The following is a 19,687-nucleotide window of genomic DNA, read 5'->3' as shown; positions in this document are numbered from 1 at the left end:
GGAGTGGACCCAAGGTGGAACCTTGTGGGACACCTTTATCAATAATTGAATAATCGGATTGGGTACAACATACTGGCGCCTATTATGGAGATAAGCATTAAACCAGAGAATGGCATTTCGCTGTAAGCCAATGGCATGGAGCTTGTCAAGAAGTAGATAATGGTCAACCACATCAAAGGCTTTGGATAAATCTATAAATATTGCTCCAGTAAGGAGGCCTTTACTGGAGGATAGGAGTACGTCACTGGTGAATTAGATTAGTTTTTCAAATATTTTTGCAGTGGTACAGATAATGGAAATGGGACGATAGTTATTGGGTTCAGATGTGTCCCCACTCTTAAAGATGGGGGTGACTTTCGCACAATTCCATATTGATGGAAATGAGGAGGTTGACAGAGAGAGGTTAAATAAATCGGCAAGGGGATACATGAGAATGTGAGCAGCAAGTTTGATGAATTTGGATTCAAGGCCATCCGGACCAGCCCCACAGCTTTCCTTCAGTTCACAGATGACACGATGTACATCTACAGGTGTGATTTTTTTAAATGAAAAGGATCCATTGTGTGTATTAATTGTAGGAGAGCCGGCTGTGATATACGAGTTTGCATCTGGGGTGTTGGCACAGATAGAGGTAAAGTGATTGTTAAGGGCTTGGGAAATATGCAGTGGGTCAGATATTATATCATTATTAATTTTGAGGTGTTTTATGGAGCTTTTATTGTTTTTGTTAAGAAAATGATTCAATTTATTCCAAAACTGTTTGGGGTTATGGAAGTCATGTCTGAAGCTATTTTTATAGTGATCTGATTGTGCATTCCTTGTTTGAGTTTTGCATTGGTTTCTGAGAAGTCTGTAATTTTCCCAGTCAACAGGATTATTGGATGTGCGGTGTTTGAGCCAGGCTTTATCCCGTTGTTTGTAGTTGTGGGTTGTGGGTTGATCCAGGGTAGACGTCTACCTTTTACTCTGAGTGTTTTGAAGGGTGCATGTCTGTCAATTATACTGGTAACCTCGGAGTGGAAGAAGTTCCATGCATCCTCAGCAGAGGGAATTATTTGAAACCTATCCCAATTGATGGCAATTAGATCGTTGTTAAAGCTGTCTACATTGATATTTCTGGCTTACATTTCAAGCACAAACTCAATACAAAGACTGTTAACTGTGAGTGGACGACCCAATTAAGCATTACACTTGTTTACAACAGGGTCCACATTGTTCAATTCATCAAAACATTTAGAGACATACAAATAGACACTTCTATGTAGTTAAAGAACAGAACAGGAATTCATCATATAAAAGGGAGCATTGCAAGTTCAGTGCGCTCAGTGCGCTATTTCCGAATCCGAACACACCCTCGGTCACTCCAGCATAGTGGTCTTACGGTGAAATTGGTGACCTGCTGAGATATGAGACAAACAGTCAGGTTTAGTATCCGAAACTCCGAATGTTCAGCCTAGCGTATTTAAATACCTCCATGATGTAAGTTGTGTGAACTAGTCCACAAGATGGTCAATCAAATGTCGACAGGTCACCTCCTCACCTCACCAATTTTTCCATATCACTGCCATCCATGCTGGAGTGAACGAGTGTGTGAGGGAGCGAGTGGCCGATGGAGGGGCTCTGGTTCTGGTAGAGGGGTTTCCTCTGGCGATGACGTGCGCACTGAACCGGATGACGTCGTACGCGGATGTGATTGGTCCACACGGCAGCAGTGTGAGTGAGTGTAAACGGGGCCTATACAGTCGACCAGCTCAACGGGGGCCCCTGGTCCGCTCGAGCTGTGAACGTTAGCTCACTTTACCAAACAAAAGTTCAAACACATTTCGGACGGAAATTGAGGATTGCTTGGGCTGCCAGACACCCTTTGACGGCACACATTGACGCCTTTTTTTGACAAGGATATGTGTTTTTGACTGTATCGGGGTGTGAGAGGACGAGGAGTTTGACTTGGAAGTCCACCACCACCACGCAAGGAGAAAGAAAAGCCGCCTGGGATGCTAGTAGATGCTAGCTAACCGGGGCTAAACCGCCGCGTTCGCGCCGCTAGCTCGTGCTGTCTACTCTCTGTCTTGTTGTTGTTGCTACCAGACTCTATTTAGTCCTACTTCCTTGTTGCTCTGTCTGAGTCAGAGCTGAGGAGGTTCTGCTGGCCTGGGAGGTGATGGAGGAGCGCGTGAGGAACAAGTCCATGTTGTTGTTCTGGTGCTGCGGTTCTTCTCAGCCCGTCGTCGTCTTGTGTCGTCGTTGTTGTTGGATGGATCTATTCGCCGCTCGCGCACACTGACTGGCGGACTGACTTGGAACTGATGGGCTGTGTTTTGTAAACGGAAGGGTCCTCGTATCTGTTGCTTCGGGCCTGTTGTCATATACTATTGTCGGCATGGAATGGAATGTTATGCGACTTGTCTGAGGGGGAGCTGGGCTACACATGCTAGCTAGCTGTGGCTACATTCACCTAGCAGGCTAGCATTCAGCTAGCAGACATAAATCTGGGCTGGGGATGTTGTCCAGTCTTAGTGCTTTAGATGATCGACTGACTTGACCTAGCCTCGGTTCCAGCCTCGCTCATCTGCGAAGAGACCCGACCCGTAGCAACACGGCCTGGGTGGACATTGATTGATTTGTACGTAGCCGCTGCTACCATGTTATGATGACGGATTGTCACTTGGAATGATAGTTGGTGGTGATGCTAATGGTCGGCTAGTCGGTGGGCTAGCTGGCTGCCTGTTGGCGTTGTTAGCTCACTAGCCTGCTGCTCAGGTAGCCAAATGTTTTGTTTAGCTACTGTGCAACGAGGAGCATAGCTTTGACAAAACCATAACGTATAGGAAAAAGGACATTTTCCAAAAGGGGAAAAGGGTGTGTAAATATTTTTTTCATATTTCATTAGATAGATGCCTAATTCTGAGGTGCTTCGTGAGGGCAGGGGCAGGAGCCCCTCTGCGCTCCGAAACGTTGCCCGGTCCACCGGGCAGGACAGGCGCAGTAATAAGCCGGGGAGCAGCGCTGCCCAGCGGGAGAGGCACCGCGGCGACAAGGGGCGCCCATCGGCGTCCCGGAGGAAGAAACGTAGACAGCCGAGAGGAGGCAGAGACTCGTGGCATGCCGGCGCCGCCGGTGGCCACGACGGCGGCGGGGAACGCAAAGGCACTTTCCAAAGAGAGGGTGAACTTCGGACTCTGGTGGAGTACGACGACATAAGCTCCCAGTCGGAGGGCTTCTCTGGGAGCCCCTCTCCCAAACTAGACCCACATACTGACAGGTTATCTGTTGACCGACTCAGCGAGGCAGACCTGGCGGAATACAATGGACCAGCATCCCCACTCCCAGACAGAAAGCACCACAGAGCCCGGGACATAGTTCACCCCGCAAAGGATGAGCAGACCAGGGGACCATTGGAGAGGAGCAGGCAGGAGAAGGAACCAAGCAGGCGAAAGGACCGTCCGAGCCGGGAGAGAGACTCGAAAGCAGCCCGCGGTGGAGGTCACTGCGTGAGCGTTGCTAAGAACAACCGGGAAGCTACAACACGGAGCAGTGACAGGAACGGAAAAAGGACATCTGCTGCATCTCAGGCCGCGCCGGTGTCTGTGGATAAGACGGATAAGAGAGATCCGAGACGGCACAAAAGCAAAACGAGACCTGAGAGGTCGGAGAAAGAGCCCCCTTCTGCGTACAGAGATGCTCCACAGTCTTACAGAGAAGACCGTGAAGACCCCCGGGGGGCTTACAGGAGGAGTCCTGGGTTAAAAGCAGAAAGTCCCTATGGGACGACATACCCGTTTGGATACCAGTCTCCCGGCGGCAGCAGTTATAACCAGCTGATATCTAGAAGAACGAGCCCTACCTTTGGGAACAAAGACAGACAAAGACAGTCGTCGCCGAGTTCAACGTACTACGGCCGGGACGCCGAGCTATATGGAGCCTATGGCGTGTCGAAGTCGCCCAGCACGTATTCGAGTAACAAGCGGAAACGTTCCCCCACGAGCCCGGCCAACTGGCGCAGGTCTCCCAGTTACGGCAAACACAGCCCATATGAACAAGGGGAGCTCGGTGGAAGTCCCCACGGAAACCGCAAGAGATCCCGAAGCCCGGCGTACAGGAAGTCACTGAGCCCAAGTCCAGATGTCAGGTGAGATCATATAACTTACAGAAAGTGTTCTCCGTCACAGGTATAAATAATGGTCATCACTTTATTTGTATAGTTTGGTAGAACCTGCACAGAAATCCACAAACCCAGTTTCATTTTCGTTTCACCTGCCCCACTAATAAAAATAAAAGGAAATTAAATGAGTTCTTACTATTGACAGAGCGACAGTAGAGAAGAGGGAGTGGGGTGGAGTGGGAGTACTATCACCCACTGTCTGCATAACTGATATACAACATAGTTATACACCATAACACTGGGAAGAAACCTGAAAGAAAACATGTTATAGATAGTATTTAATGTGTCATTCACTTTCATGTTCAGAGTACCAAGTACACATGCAGCCAGGTATTATAAACCAAACTGATGTTGAATGCTCAAACTAATCATGATACGTCATGCAGCAGACCTAAAACGATGTTGTATTTTGTTCCAATTCCAGGCGTTCTGCCAGGTCACGTAGCAGAAGTCCATACTCGTCCACGAGACACTCGCGGTCTCACAGCCGCCATCGCCACTCCCGCTCCCGGAGTCGCCCCTCCAGCCTGTCGCCGAGCACCATCACCTTCAAGAACAGCCTCGCGGCCGAGCTGAGCAAGCAGAAGAAAGCCAAGGCGGCAGAGGCGGCCGCCAGAGCCATCAAGAGCTCCAGTAACACCTCCACGCCCACCAAGGGCTCTCTGTCCGCCCACCAGCCCAGTCCCAAGTCCAACCACACGGCCAGGAAGGGCCGTCCGCCGTCTCCGCCTCCCCCGCAGCCCGAGAAGGGTCCCAGGACCCCTACTTCCATCCAGCCTCAGTCCCCCTCCGACAACAAGCCCTCCAAGAGGACCACCACGGAGCACCAGCCCAGCAGGGACAGGGACGGAAAGGGGAAGGACGACTCTGTCAATCGGGACAAGAGGAAAGCACCGGCGCCCGGACAGGGAAAAGACAAGGAGCGATCGAGTGGCCCCGCCGTCACCTCAATTACATCCACTCTCCCACTGCCTCCGAATATCCTTGAGCACATAGATAAAGGAGAAAGGTATTGCTGTCCGATTGGGTTATATTCCGTCTCTGACATTTCACGTCCTCTGTTGTCTTGTCACATTATACAGTTATAATTAATCAGGATTCTTCTTTCCCTTTTTGTTTCATGGTTTCAGCCTCAAGGACACCTTGTCCTTGCTCTCAGGGAAAAAGAAGCCAGAGCGAAAAGTCCGCCAACTTCTGTCGGATCTGCCTCTGCCCCCTGAGCTTCCTGGTGGCCTGGCGGTGTCCCCTTGCAGTCCCCCCGACGAAAAGAAGACGAAGGCACTTCACCGCAGGCCCAAGTAGGGTTTTAAACTGTTCAAAAAAAGTACAAAATAGCATAAATTGTTGATCTACAATCTTACATGTTGTAAGCTTGTAGATCTGCTATTTTTGAAAAATGTTTGAAAATGTATGGACAATTTTCAACATGGAAACGATTGACAATTATGCGAAAATAATTACGATTATCGCAAATAATTGCGATTATGTGACGGGCCTACTCGTTTTGATGTATTGATCTGAGCTTTCTATTGTTAAAGCCTGAACTTTTTCACTGGTGCCGGGAAATAATCTATTTTTAAGATCATAATGCTTTGTGTTGCGTCCCATCGTTGGTGACCAAGTATAAATTAGGATTAAGTGTTACTATGCTTTGCTATAATGTGGAGTTTTAATCCCTAATCCCCAGAATCTGTGGTCCACGGTTTGGCGAGATCAAGGAGACTGAGATTGATTGGGGCAAGCGCTGCGTGGACAAGTTTGAGATCATTGGCATCACAGGAGAGGGCACCTACGGCCAGGTGTACAAGGCTAAAGACAAAGACACCGGTCAGTGTTTCAACCATGGTGGAAAGTAGACATTTATTTGCTGCCCTTGAGCCAAAGTGAGAAACTGTACATGATAAACATGGATTAAAGTTCTCAGTCTGATTTCAGTCATATTGATTCCATAGAAGCCAGCATGTCTTCAATGGAAGCATGCTGCACAGTAAAAACTGCCCATATACAAATTCCAATATATGGGGGGCGGCATTGACTCAGGGTTAGGAATCAGAAGGTTCCCAGTTCGATCCCAGGCTCCCCCAGAGAGTGTGTGTGTGTGCATAGCTTGCGACTAAATAATAAGTACAGTACATTAGCTGCCTGTGAATGTGGTGACATCATACTGTAGGTGACAGTGCAACAACTTCTGACACAATGTGGAAGTTTTCATTGTTAGGGTTTCCAGTAAGACAAAACCAACGAGGTCATTTCCAGAACAGAAGTGTGACTAAGGAATGTATAATTATGTGTGTGTGTGTGTGTGTGTGTGTGTGTGTGTGTGTGTGTGTGTGTGTGTGTGTGTGTGTGTGTCAGGGGGGTGGGGTGGGGTGGGAGGGTCCTAACGCGTTCTCCTGATCAGATAGAAAGGAAAGAGAAAGCATGTGACGTGTAATAATATCACCCCCATCAATCATTTCCTTTCTAGATTATCAGCACGTGTGTGTAATGCACAGTCATTATAGAGTACCTTGGATAAAGGTATTTTAATGCACCATCTACAATGCAACAAGCTCTCAATGAGCTTGTAGATCGTCTATTTCCTCTTTTCTTTTTTAAGATCAGAGGTTTTGAAGTGGTCAAAGTAGCAATATGTCCAGAAGCATCTTTCCTAAAATCTTAATAGTCTCGGATATTTCATATAAAAACAAAGTTTAAGGCCTCAATCTGTGATTTTGTTTCCACCTGGTTAGCATTATGTAGAACAGCACGAACAATATTACTAAAACAACTTTTTACATATTGTGTTAATGTTTAGGAGGAATCATCGTTAGTGTGTGGGGGGGGGGGGCTTTTTTTTTTACAGTTTCAGAAAAGTCATACAAACGTTCATCCATGAGTTTATACGACTTTGTGTGGTTGACCATGTTTCTTTCCCCGTAGCTGAAATGGTGGCGTTGAAGAAGGTCCGCCTGGACAACGAGAAGGAGGGCTTCCCCATCACCGCCATCAGGGAGATCAAGATCCTCCGCCAGCTCAACCACAAGAGCATCATAAACATGAAGGAGATCGTCACTGACAAGGCAGACGCCCTGGACTTCAAGAACGACAAAGGTACGTTTTATGGGTAACGACTATGGCACACTGGGGTTCGCATGACTTGTGATCTGTTGATTAGGACTTAATAAACACGACGTTCATTTAGTTTTTACTAAATGTATTCACCGTACACCGGCTGAACATGTAAACACTGTTCCCTCCACAAATCACATCTGAATACCTGTGCCCACTGCGCATGTGTATATATCCTTGTGTGTGTTGCCGTAAAGGAAACTATATAGAACTGTCGTAAAGTGTACAATAGAGTTAACAATCTCCCTCTTCTTTCTTTAAAATAAAAAGATCATGCTGTAAAAAGGACCATACATACAGGTGTTAATGCATTTTTTGCCCGATGACTGACTGATCATTTCAACATGGTAGGAAAATTAACTTGGCAGAGACTTGAAACTTGCCTTGAGATAGTAGCTCTGGTCCATAGCGTTAGAAGTGTTACCTTCAAGCCCGTTGTTCATACAGCTTCTCTGTGTTGTTCCTTTCCAAACAGGTGCATTCTACCTTGTGTTTGAATACATGGACCATGACCTGATGGGGTTGCTGGAGTCTGGTCTGGTCCACTTCAACGAGAGCCACATCAAGTCCTTCATGAGACAGCTGTTGGAGGGCCTGGACTACTGCCACAAGAAGAACTTCCTCCACAGAGACATCAAGTGCTCCAACATCTTGCTCAACAACAAGTGAGTGCTCGGGGGGGGTGGAGCTGTTCTCGTTTCCATAATTCCTTAATGATATGCATTTCACTGTTGTCGGGCAGAAAGTAGAAACCTCTTGTATTCTTTTTTTCTTTTCACTTATTTAATGCCCTACTTGATCATACTACAGCGTCACACAAAAGTATCTCAAACAGCAGATCTACAAGCTCGAAACCTTTTGAGCTTGTAGATCTGCTGAATTAGAATCCTGAAAGGTGACAGTTTTGAACATATGACATTTCCACCTAGCCTGGCTCCAGCCCGGAAACACTACCATTAACAAAATAGAGTGTCAGGCTAATTTTAGACCTGACAGACTAAATACACTGTTATGGAAAAGGCTGTTTCTTTTGGTGAAATGTTCTTCTCTTTGTCCCCAACAGGGGTCAAATTAAGCTCGCAGACTTTGGCCTGGCTCGTCTATACAACTCAGAAGAGAGGTGTGTGCCTCCTCCTTATGTGACATTGTGTTCATTGTGTGTCGACACATTATGTGCCCTTTCATTCTCTCAAAATAGCGACGTGGGGTGCCAACATTTTGACCCACATTTTGACATTTTGAGAAAGAAAAAAAAAACGACCGCATGTAGAGCCCAGACTTCCTGGGCACTACATGCGGTAGTGCATGTGCAGTATGATAACAAATGTTATTTTTTTCTTCTTTTCCCATTGGACCTGGTTTATTGCTCACTTCCAGTCGACCATACACCAACAAGGTGATTACACTGTGGTACCGCCCACCAGAGCTGCTCCTGGGAGAAGAGCGATACACGCCTGCTATCGACGTGTGGAGCTGTGGGTACGTAACGTAACACGCCTGGCTTACTGGCTGTTCAATAGATATCTTTCAAAATATCCATGTTTTGAAGAGTCGACTCATGAGTGTCTTCTCATCTTGTCCGCCCCTTAGATGCATTCTTGGGGAACTGTTCACAAAGAAGCCAATCTTTCAAGCTAATCAGGAGCTTGCTCAGTTAGAGCTTATCAGGTACGTTCAGATGCCTGCAGATGTCTGAGAAATCTTTTAAAAACAAAAATCACAATTGTGGGAAAAGAGTTGATGTCCTATTGAGGGCTCTGATCACGTTGCTTGCTATACCTTTGCTTAATGTGTGTCTCTCTACCCTTAAGCCGGATCTGTGGTAGCCCGTGCCCTGCTGTTTGGCCAGATGTTATTAAGCTCCCGTACTTCAACACCATGAAACCAAAGAAGCAGTACAGGAGACGGTTACGAGAGGAGTTTGCTTTGTAAGTATATATGCAAATCTTCCACATTTACTCCATGGATGCCAACATGCAGTGAGCCAGCAAATAGTTCTTCAGTTGTTGCGCCGCCAATACATTTAACATGGCTATTGGCAGCTGTTTTGTGGATTAATATTAGACCTGAGGTCCATTCTAAAAACGCCGTATAAATCCTAGTTTTCTGAAAAACGTCCCAAAAAACTAAATATGCAAAGTTAGAATATGGAGATAGTTTCTGGAGAGGTTTCTGCCCAACCACACACACACACACACACACACACACACACACACACACACACACACCCTAGGGGACATTAGATAATTGACACTGGGTGGAAAAAATTGGTTACAAAATTGTGGGCTTTTGTTTTCTCGATTCATCTCGATTTCCCCCTCACTGTGTGACTAATAAACGTAGTCACACAGCTTTCTAATGATCCATAATAAAAACAGAATTATATACTTCTTATATATCTTCTTTTATTACACTACAAACATTAAAGAGGGTTCTTTAAAGAAAGAAAAAAATAATTCTATACCAACATACCAATTTTCTTTTTGACATTTGTAAATCAATCCATAATAATCCATGTCCGCATCGCGATTCATCTACGAATCGATTTAATTTTCCACCCCTTCTGTATGTTCTAAGAAGTAAGCCTTGCCAGTCCATTTGGCCCAAACGGCTGTTTCTGTAGCGTGGGGCAGCTTGATGTACAAGTACTCCCCCTGGACATGACACTATTATTATGTCAGGGACTTACCCCCAATCCAACTCTTGATGCTGAGTCTTTGGTTTGACCCGGCCGGGGATCGAACCCCAACCTTCCAGTCTCAGGGCAGACACTCTAACCACACTAAGGCCACTGAGCCAGTGTCAACTGTATATAGCAACAACTAAAATGACAGAGGCGTATTCAGCCTCAAAGGTTCTAACGGGTCTAAACGAGTTCAAAACATTAGGCCACTGAAGACATTTGAACCAATAAAAATAAAATACAAAACATTATTATTGGACTGAAACAACAGTCGTGGGTCTTTCAGCAGTGTGTGTGATTTTAAGATGTTCTTTTTGCTCAGCATCCCGCCCACAGCCCTGGACCTGTTTGACCACATGCTGAACCTTGACCCCAGCAAACGCTGCACGGCCGAACAGGCGCTGGTCAGCGAGTTCCTCAAGGACGTCGACCCTGACAAGATGCCTCCGCCAGAGTAAGTCTCCTTCGGCACGTGTTTGTTTTGTCGCCTGTCCAAACTCTTTATCTGTAGACACACTATTGGGCCTGTTTCACAATTATTTCATCATATTGAATTGCAATTTTTACAGCAAGTCGTTCTGTTTCACAATTATTACAACGTCGCCTAATCGTTGAAACATGTTCATTCAGTATAGAAGGAACAATATTACTAAAACATGATTGTACATATTGTATTAATTGTTTAGGAAACGGTGCTAGTGTGGAGGGCTCCTTAACCCATTTTGGGCAGCAACCCCTTTTGGTGTTAGCATTATGTTATGCTTTAGCTATTGAAAAATAGCAGATCTACAAGCTCATAGCGCGCCACCGAGTGGCGCGCTACGAGCTTGTAGGTCTGCTATTTTTGAAAAAATCGTGAAAATGTGGCTCAAACCCTGACAGAAAACTGTCAGGATTTAGAAGACATTTTAGAAATTTCGACGTCATGCCTAAATGGGTTAATGTGTCACAAATCACACACTACTAGGACATGGCCATACAGATGTTGTTTTTAACCCACTCCTCTCCTCTCCAGCCTCCCCTTGTGGCAGGACTGCCATGAGTTGTGGAGTAAGAAGCGCCGGCGACAGAAGCAGCTTCCCGAGGAGCTGCAGGCCCCCAAAGCCCCCCGTAAGGAGCTGGGCCTGGACGACAGCCGCAGCAACACCCCACAGGGCTTGTTCCCCTCCACCGGGGTCCTCAAAGCCCCCAATGTGTCTGCTTCTGCACTGCTGGGTGAGGAGGAGGACATATCTGAAACCTCTTAAGGCCTATTCATAGTCTGGATTTTCGGTGGTGAGCTGACCACCGCGAAATAACGTTGAGCGGTGGTGAGTAAAAACAGAGAGAAGGGCTGGAGCGGTGGCGGTGGTTTGCTCTTCACCACGGCTCGTGACGTCATGTTGTAGTTCGGTGGTCACCTAACCACCGAAAATCCAGACTATGTATGAGCCTTTATTCTGACTCCCCGCCCCCCCCCCTAGCTTGCAACACAGTTTTGAGCTTGCGGATCTGCTACTTTTGCTATCCTAGTGCAAAGCGACAGTTTTGGACATATTCGACCTGACAGATGATCATCTTGTGACAATATTGTTTTATTTAATTTTTTTGAAGGAAATTATTGCATTGCATTTTGTTGACTGTGATATATGACTGTGAATTGTGGTTTCAATCACCAATTTTGATTGAATCTGCGACAAAAGTTTAGATGTAGCATTACGGTTACAAGATATGGGTTTAATTCAGTGGGTTATTCCCTCCCCGAGGATACAGTTAGCGTTTATCAGTCCTTTTTGTCTAATTGTGGAAAATATGTTTGTCCATTTTTATATAGACTGACAAAGTTTTAATCCCTAAATGGTGTTGCAGATCCAAAGGGCCCCATCAACTCCCAACTGACCAAGGAGCAGCTCGCCGTCCTCATCAACTTCCTGGGCCAGCCCAACAACGCCGTCAACACGGTGTCCCAGTTCGAGTTCGACCCCAAGGTCACCCAGGAGACCCTGCAGCAGCTCTCCAAGGCCCTGGACCACGGACCCCCGGACAGAACCGATCCTCCTCCTCCCCAGCAGCACACCACGCCCAGCAGGCCCTCGGCCCCCCTGGGGGCCGGAGTGCCCCGGACCCCTCCCATGCCCAAGCCTCTGTCTCCGCCTCCTCTGTCCTCCGCGGCGGTGGCGCTGCCGCCGGGGGCAGGTGGTGTCCCCGAGGGGGGGGAGTCGACGGCGGCCGCCAGCCAGACGGCCATGACCATGCTGCTGGCACAGCTGCTCCAGGCCCAGCAGGCCCAGAGGCAGGAGCCTGCAGGTAATTAACACGCTGAAGTTGACCATTTCATTGTCACGCAAATAATTGCGATTAGTGATTTTAATTGTGTTTTTGGCATTGAATATTGGATTATGAATAGAAATTACATTTCTGTTTGCTTTTAAGTATTGTTATTAAAACAAAGTGTGCAGGTCAGATATGACAAATAACTGAAATCTACCAAGAAATTACTGGCATTGCTTTTCTTTTGTATGAATCTTTCATTTGGAGACGATTATGACAAAAATAATTGCGATTATTTCAAATGATTGTGATTTAGTGGATGATGTAATAACTGTGCCACCCCTCCGTGCAGGTGGAGAGTGTGGAGACGTAGGGGACCTCGCTGCAGGGGGAGGGGGGGGTCCTCCACCAGGGGGGGGTCCTCTCCCACCAGTGGATGTTGACAATCAGCCCCCAGAGCCCAGCCCGGTCTCTCCAGGTAAGACAGTGCAGTTCTCTAACCTTTTTTTTTCATGCCAAAGGGCTATAATTATGCAGCATGAAGTGTGAACTGCAGGCGGACCCATGGATTCATGACAAGGAAACCCTGTGCAGCCAGGCTTTAACATTGAGCGCTCATATGCATAAATAAGGAAGTAGACAGGTACTTCAAAACGCCACTGAGCAACTTCCACTGAAATTAATAGCGGGGGTGGGGCTATCGCTCCGGTTCAGTCTCTATTCTTTTATTACTCTATGATATGCACACACACACACCATTTTGGAAAGCCCTACTTCCTTCAAAGGTGTTACCGATGATGCTAATGAAGGCTCTGTTCCATTCTGGTCAAAATAGCTGCTATTGTGCATGTTGGCTCACTGGAAACACTCTGCTACACCAGTGGGTCTCAAGGTGTTCTTTTGTGGGTTCCAAATGAATGGCCCTGTACTAGTGATCGATATTCATGATTTTAATTAATATCGGTATCGGTGCTAAAAACAAATAAGCGGAAAAAAAACGGCCGATTATTATATTTCTCATAAATGCGCAAACATGGTGAAACAACCACTTTCATTGAAAATCCGGTAGAGTACGGTTGTAAGGAAATGTATAGCTGCGTGTCTGACTCTCCCAGTGCTCCACCCCCGGAGGAGTAGACACGGCTTAGCTCCGCTCTACAGACTGACGTCTCCTCTCTCTCTTTCACACACACACACACACACACACACACACACACACACAGAGTCAGAGAGAGGGCCACTGCAGGGAGGAGAAAGGATTATTGCGAACGCAGTGAGCCACTTACTATGACAGCAAGGGCTGAATGTCTGTCTGTGTGTCTGTGTGTCTGTCTGTCCCGCTGTTACACCACCCGCCCGCCACCAGAGGGCGCAGCTGTAGCACACACACACACACACACACAGGGCGCAGCTGTAGCACACACACACACGCACACGCACACACACAACCACACACACACGAGCTGCGTTCGCTTCCCGCGTTTGCGCGTCTTACTTGTAGGCTACTAACCTTGTAACCATAAAAAGCTTTGCTGTTTTCATCTTCAATTAACCAAAAATAAAATCCACACGTGAGAGGGACAGTCACAGAGAGCAGTGGTAGAACTACGTTAGCCAAGCTAGCTGCTGCCTGCTAACGCTGCAAACAACAGCTGTAACAAGTTGTATTGATTGCCTGTTGTGTGTGTGTGTGTCAGCCGTTTTTTCCCCCATCCTGACCAGCCTAATATGATTATTGCATGTTGGCTATAATTAGTTGCCAATAATTTGATAATTGAATTGATAATTTTCAATTTTCAATTCAAATTCTACATGCATTAAAAAAATCACACACGTGTGAACTGAGTGGTGCAATTCCCCCCCCCCTCTCTCTCTCTCTCTCTCTCTCTCTCTCTCTCTCTCTCTCTCTCACTCTCTCTCATTAGAGTCACTACCCCTCTCACTGTTTCTGGCGCCCCCTACTGCTATTATTAAGTCACATACTCATGCTCACACAGACAGACACACACACAAACAAGTACGAGGACATTGCAAGCTGGTTGTAGGAGTGGTTGCACCACTCAAAAAGTGGACAGTGATCTTGAAAGTGGCAAACAAGGTCACATGGCTTTGGAGAGTTTGGGCAGCAGATCTACAAGCTCTCAACATGTCATGCTGCAATGTGCTGTGGGCTTGTAGATCACCAATTTTGATAAACTAGTAGTGCCTCTACAGCCCATTGGGCACTGACCTACTTGGAACGATGCAAGTTGGAAATTAATGCCCCACGCAGTAATTATGTCTGTCTCCCTTTTATGCCCATATATGGAGTTCTTTGTAAGGCATGCCCAAATAGGGAGTATAGGCAGCCAGCTTGTGGAGTTCTGTCTTCTGTGTCAGGCATGCCCAAATATGGAGTGCTGTGAGGTCAGAACAGGCCAGCTCCATATATGGATGCTGGGCATGGGCCCGGTCCAGAGCCCGGGCAGAGGCCTTTTTGGGGCGGTTCTGGACAATTACACACACACACACACACTTGGTGCATTCATAGATAAATATATAGATAGTTACATACATAGATACATATATATGCTGCTACAGTACATGCAATAAAAAAAAAGCTGCATTTGATGGAGGGGGGAAGTGTTACTGAAACGATGTTGGTGCTTCTTGCCCTTTTTTATAAGCGATAAATATCAATAATGCATTTCAAGAAATTCTTGTGTTGGAATTTATGTTACTGTAAAAACTTATTTTTTTAAACTTAAATAATCGGCTCATAATATCGGCTATCGCCTTTTTGATTTGTCCACTAATCGGTAATCGGAAATATCGGCCAAAAACCATATCGGTCGATCACTACCCTGTACGGGTGTGTATTCATTCTGAGAGGGTCCATTTGGTTCCATTTGTACACTCTTGGGTTATATTGGTCCTTGAAATTAAAAAGTTTGAGAACCACTGCACACTAAATGGAACAGAGCCGATGATACTTAATTAGTATCATCGGTAACACCTGGAAGTAGGAAGAGTTAAGGTACTTATTAACGCAGGTCTTGTCCAGGGGGGCAGTCAGCCAGATATTTCGTGAAGCCTCATTTGAAATCGGTAGTTCATATAATGGCCTGTTGTGGCGCTGGACCGGACCCAAAAAGCCCCATAGCTCCATAGAGGCCCATGTATTTTGGCCCAACTTCACCTAGACTGTATTACCTTAATAAACATGGTCATGAATACTTTCTTCTTCCAGTCACTAGTTTAAAGTCTCATTTCTAATGTCATAATATTCTTTTTGGAAAATTATGGTCCCATTAATTAAAAAAATGACCATAAAGAAAAAAAAACATCGCGTATGTTCTGAGGGGCGTGGCTACCATTACAGTCTATGATCGGGATTCCCCTCCCACTCGAGTCAAAATAAAAACCAACGGAGAAGAAGGGGGGAAGTCCCGCCTCGTTGTCTGGGCAGCCAATGACCAGCTGGTATACAAAACGGAGCCAGCCAATGGCCAGCTGGTACCAAAGATGGCGACTTACATCAGGAATTAGCATATTATTACAGGCTTCATTTTACGTTCATGTTAGACCCGGGGAACGCTTTGTCCATATTTTTTACAGTCTATGGTCTTGTCACCTGGATCAGCGACAGATCTGCTCCAGATATGCTCAAGAGGTAGCCTGGCTCCAGGCTCCAGCCCTGAATCGCTACCAATGAAAAAATATGTCCTATCTCAAATAGCCATCCAGGCCAAAGACGTGTTTAACGTTTTTTTTAACATTTTACTTAAAAAAAACTCTTTCTAAAAAAAATAGAAATCTATGTTAGCCTGTGCTGAGCTACTGCCATTTAGCTATGTATGAGTTAATGTTTGTTTAGAGCAAAACTCGTGACAGCCAATTCTATGGACTTTTATTAATGTTTGTATAGGGCAGCAGTTAAACAAACATTGATGACGTGAGATGCCATGTGGTCAATATAAATTCATCTTGTGACTGGTTTCATTTCATACAGTAACACTGACTGCATTCATGTCTCGTAACGTATATAGTGGCAGTGAATCTGCAATGAATGTGGCAGCCACAGTGGACTTCACACGAGTAGTGAAGTCTTTTTGAGTAGCCAATTATTTTTCACCCCTTTTCTCTGTCGTTATGCCAATTAAACCCATTTTGGCGCGGGAACCCCTTTTGGTGTTTTAAGCAAATAGCAGATCTGCAAGCTCAGGATTTTTCAAAGCTTTAGATTTTTTTTAAATAACAGACCTATAATCTTGAAAGATTTTGTATTTATTTTAACACAAATCTTCTCTTCCGGGGGTCCCTGGCACAACATTTTCAGACGGGGGTCCACAGCCTATCATAATCATAACACATCCGTTTGGGCGACCACTGCACTAGAGCTCAGGTGGTTTAGGGTGCAGTAAATTATACAATGTTTTTCTTTTTCCAGTTTCTGAGGCAGGCGGCGTATCCATCCTCCCTCCGAACCAGAGGCCCCCCGAACCCCCCGAGCCTCCGCCCCACGCAGACCTGGACTACCGGCAGCAGCCCCCGGACCCCCAAACCAGCCTGAATTTACCCCCCAACACATCGTCGTCATCAGGAAGTGACGGAGGAGGAGGGAGACCCCCGGAGCCTCCAGACTACCCACCGCCGCTCCCCACCAGCACAGAGGTACCGCCAGCCTACGGAGCCGCCGACTACAGCCATCCGCCCCCTCCGCCATCCTTCCCCCCCAGCGGCTTTGGGGACAGTTACATGGGCCAGATGTTAGGAGGAGGAGGGGGGCTACCCCTGCCCCATGCCGCCCTGAGAGAGGTGTTCGGCGGACAGCCTCCCGGGGCGTCCGCGGCCCCCCTGGTGGTCCCGGCCGCCCACCAGGACCCCTACCCTCCTCCCTGCGCGACGGGACCCAGCATGATGTTCTCCGGGGACATAGACCACCGCTTCAGTCAGTACAATCACAGCCCCTTGCCCGCCGTGGTGGAGGGACACTCCTCTCACCTGTACAACCGCACACCCCCTGCTCCCCCGACCATCGGCGGGCCCCCGGCCTGGGGCTCCCCGTCTCAGCAGGCCGGGGTCCAGCAGCCCCCCCCCCTGGGCTTCGCCCCTCACGTGAACTCGACGGCGGCAATCAGAGGGCGAGGCCTTCCGTTTCGGTAAGACTGCGCCCCGTCGACCGGAGCGATCTGAACTTTGGCGGTTACACAGTCGGTACCCAATGGGCATCGAGAATAGACTAGAGGACTCGATCTAAATATGGAGCCCCCCCCCCCACAAGGCCTCTCAGGATCCTCTGGGCCATGGGATCTGGAGGTGATGGCACACACACAGCCCTGGTTTGTAATAACTTAATAAGATGTGTCTGTCTGTGTGTGAGGCATTGTACTCTCTCTCTCTGGAATGTGAAGTACGTTGCAGAAAGAACCACAGCAAAGTTGCATAGGAAGAGCTTTTCTTGCTCATACCATTTTTCATATTTTTTTGTAATCTATTCTGCTGTCTTTTAAATTAAACTTTTACCCCCTTTTTTGAGTGTACATTGATCAGGTCGGGTGTATTGATCAGGTGTATTGATTGAGTGTACATTGATCAGGCCGGGTGTATTTTAAAATCTCTACCTTAGCCTGTCTTTAAATGCTCCAGCAGGGCAGAGGACTTAGTATTAATACTTTTTTGCACTACTGACTTCAAGTAGGCGGAAACTATTTTAGCTATGGAATTGAAATGAATGACGTGCATTATCTGCAACAAGATGTAGAAAAATGACCAGTAATGTAGTTTCTTTTTTTTCTTTTTTTTGCCAAGAATATGGTGAAATGATGGTGTCAGTCGGTTAATCTGATGGCTTAGAAAGTGGAGGAGAGAGAGCGTCTGTTCCAGAGAGGCCGGTAGCACTTGGAACGACTGCAGTAAAACTGATGGCTACTGAATGACTTGACGGACGAAGCCTGTGTTTAGTTTAAATTGCACAGGCCCTTTTTGCCAATAGCCATTGTTGTAAAATCAAAAGCAAAACACTTGTAACCCGCATTCAAAAGACAAGCACCAATGTCTTATTTTTTCTTTTTTTTACTAAAATGTTTGTGTTCCCCCCACCCTCCCCACTTTGGCAAATGTTTATTAAAAATATGCCAACAATGCATTAAGACAATGTTTTCTTTCTTCCTCCTTGTTTCTTCACTGGTCCGATCCAGAAGAGCGCAGTTTGCCGGCCACTGCTACAGAGCTGACAATGAGGTTATATCTTCCCTTCTTCTCTGGAGTCCTGCCTCAGGGCAGACCAGAGGTAGAAAGCTATCGTTCCCTGGTGTCGTCGCTAGGGACACATGCTTCAGTAGGCGTAGTCTGGCGTAGCATTGTGGAATCCATGATCTCGATGATGATTCTTTCTTTAAGCCTCAAGGCTATGTTTATTGTTCTAATCTTTTATATAACGTAATGGATATTTACAGTTTGGACATTTTATGAAAGGGTTGAGGAATTGCATAATGTATGAAGGTGTTTTGGCTGAGACATGGGTTGTTCCATTCATGACATGACCACACCTAGCCTGCATCACATGCTTTCTCTTTCCTTTCTGATAATCTGATCAGGAGAACGTGTTAGGACCACCCCACACACACACACACGCGCGCACACACACGCACGCACGCACACAATTTCTAATAGTTGCAACTGTAATGTTCAAATCAGCCACAGTGTGGTGCTGGAACACCAGAGCAGATGTGGGGAGGTTGTTTAGGGCCCTTTCTGAAACCAGTCCCTTGACTTGAAGTGCTCTCGGGAGGTTCCCTCGTCTGGAAGTGCCCCTCCAGCTGAATCAAGTTCCCTTGATTAGGGTGCTGGGTATAAAAAACTATTTGGAAATACACTCGCCCTCCTTGTGCAGAAACAGGAAACAGACACCATTCGTTGCCATGGTTACCATCATGCAATTGTGTTACCTGTTATTTTGTTTGTACAGTTATATTGCATTGCATCGTGTATTGTGACATGTGGATTTCATTAATATGGAAAAAGGAAATACAGCGTGACTGTCAAAAATGACATGTCATAGGCCTATACATCCATGGTGTTTATAAATCATTGTTAAATTGTTTTGTTTGTGTGGTTTCATTTATAGTTTTTCACGGTGGGGTAAATAAAGAGCCCTTGTGAACATCAGTTGGAGCGTTGCCTATTCTGCATCAGATGAAGATTGTTTAGGAGGAGTTTATTTATCAATTATTTGTGGTGGTACTTACATTTGTAGGTCGCGGTTTCCATGCGGACAGAGAGCAGGGCTGCACAAGGCAATCGAGTCTAGATCGTCACAGACTCGCTCTTGAGGGCTTTATAAGCCACTTCCACTCAAGGCTGCTTGGTTTCGGACGACACTTAATATGGCGCAGCCTCGCGTGAACGCGCATATCGAGGGCAAGTGTGTAGGGCGAGTGGTGAGGAGCTGGTTTCAGAAAGGGGGCAAGGGTCAATCTATCACTGGATTCGAAATATGA

At 46.6% G+C, this 19,687-nt stretch overlaps 1 protein-coding gene across 1 annotated transcript; it reads left to right on the top strand.

Moving 5' to 3' along the window:
* The first annotated feature begins 1,755 nt into the window (after positions 1-1,755).
* cdk13 (cyclin dependent kinase 13) lies at positions 1,756-18,342 on the top strand. The gene is made up of 15 exons (XM_083777672.1): positions 1,756-4,129; positions 4,587-5,171; positions 5,293-5,460; positions 5,850-5,989; positions 7,085-7,255; positions 7,749-7,938; positions 8,337-8,393; positions 8,651-8,752; positions 8,864-8,941; positions 9,085-9,201; positions 10,279-10,410; positions 10,972-11,171; positions 11,805-12,242; positions 12,559-12,684; positions 16,636-18,342. The coding sequence occupies exons 1-15, from the start codon at positions 2,895-2,897 to the stop codon at positions 17,349-17,351; spliced, it is 4,455 nt and encodes a 1,484-aa protein (XP_083633798.1). The 5' UTR covers positions 1,756-2,894; the 3' UTR covers positions 17,352-18,342.
* The last annotated feature ends 1,345 nt before the right edge of the window (positions 18,343-19,687 follow it).

This window comes from Protomyctophum parallelum (assembly GCF_964188405.1).
Source record: "Protomyctophum parallelum genome assembly, chromosome: 12".
NCBI classification, from domain to species: domain Eukaryota; kingdom Metazoa; phylum Chordata; class Actinopteri; order Myctophiformes; family Myctophidae; genus Protomyctophum; species Protomyctophum parallelum.
The sequence above is the reverse complement of the archived record's forward strand: the minus strand, read 5'-3'. Positions and strand labels throughout refer to the sequence as shown.

Coding starts and splice junctions, on each gene's coding strand:
- cdk13 (XM_083777672.1), top strand. CDS start 2,895: ATGCCTAATTCTGAGGTGCTTCGTGAGGGCAGGGGCAGGAGCCCCTCT. Junction 8,753..8,863: donor ATCGACGTGTGGAGCTGTGG/GTACGTAACGTA, acceptor TCCGCCCCTTAG/ATGCATTCTTGGGGAACTGT. Junction 8,942..9,084: donor GCTCAGTTAGAGCTTATCAG/GTACGTTCAGAT, acceptor TCTACCCTTAAG/CCGGATCTGTGGTAGCCCGT.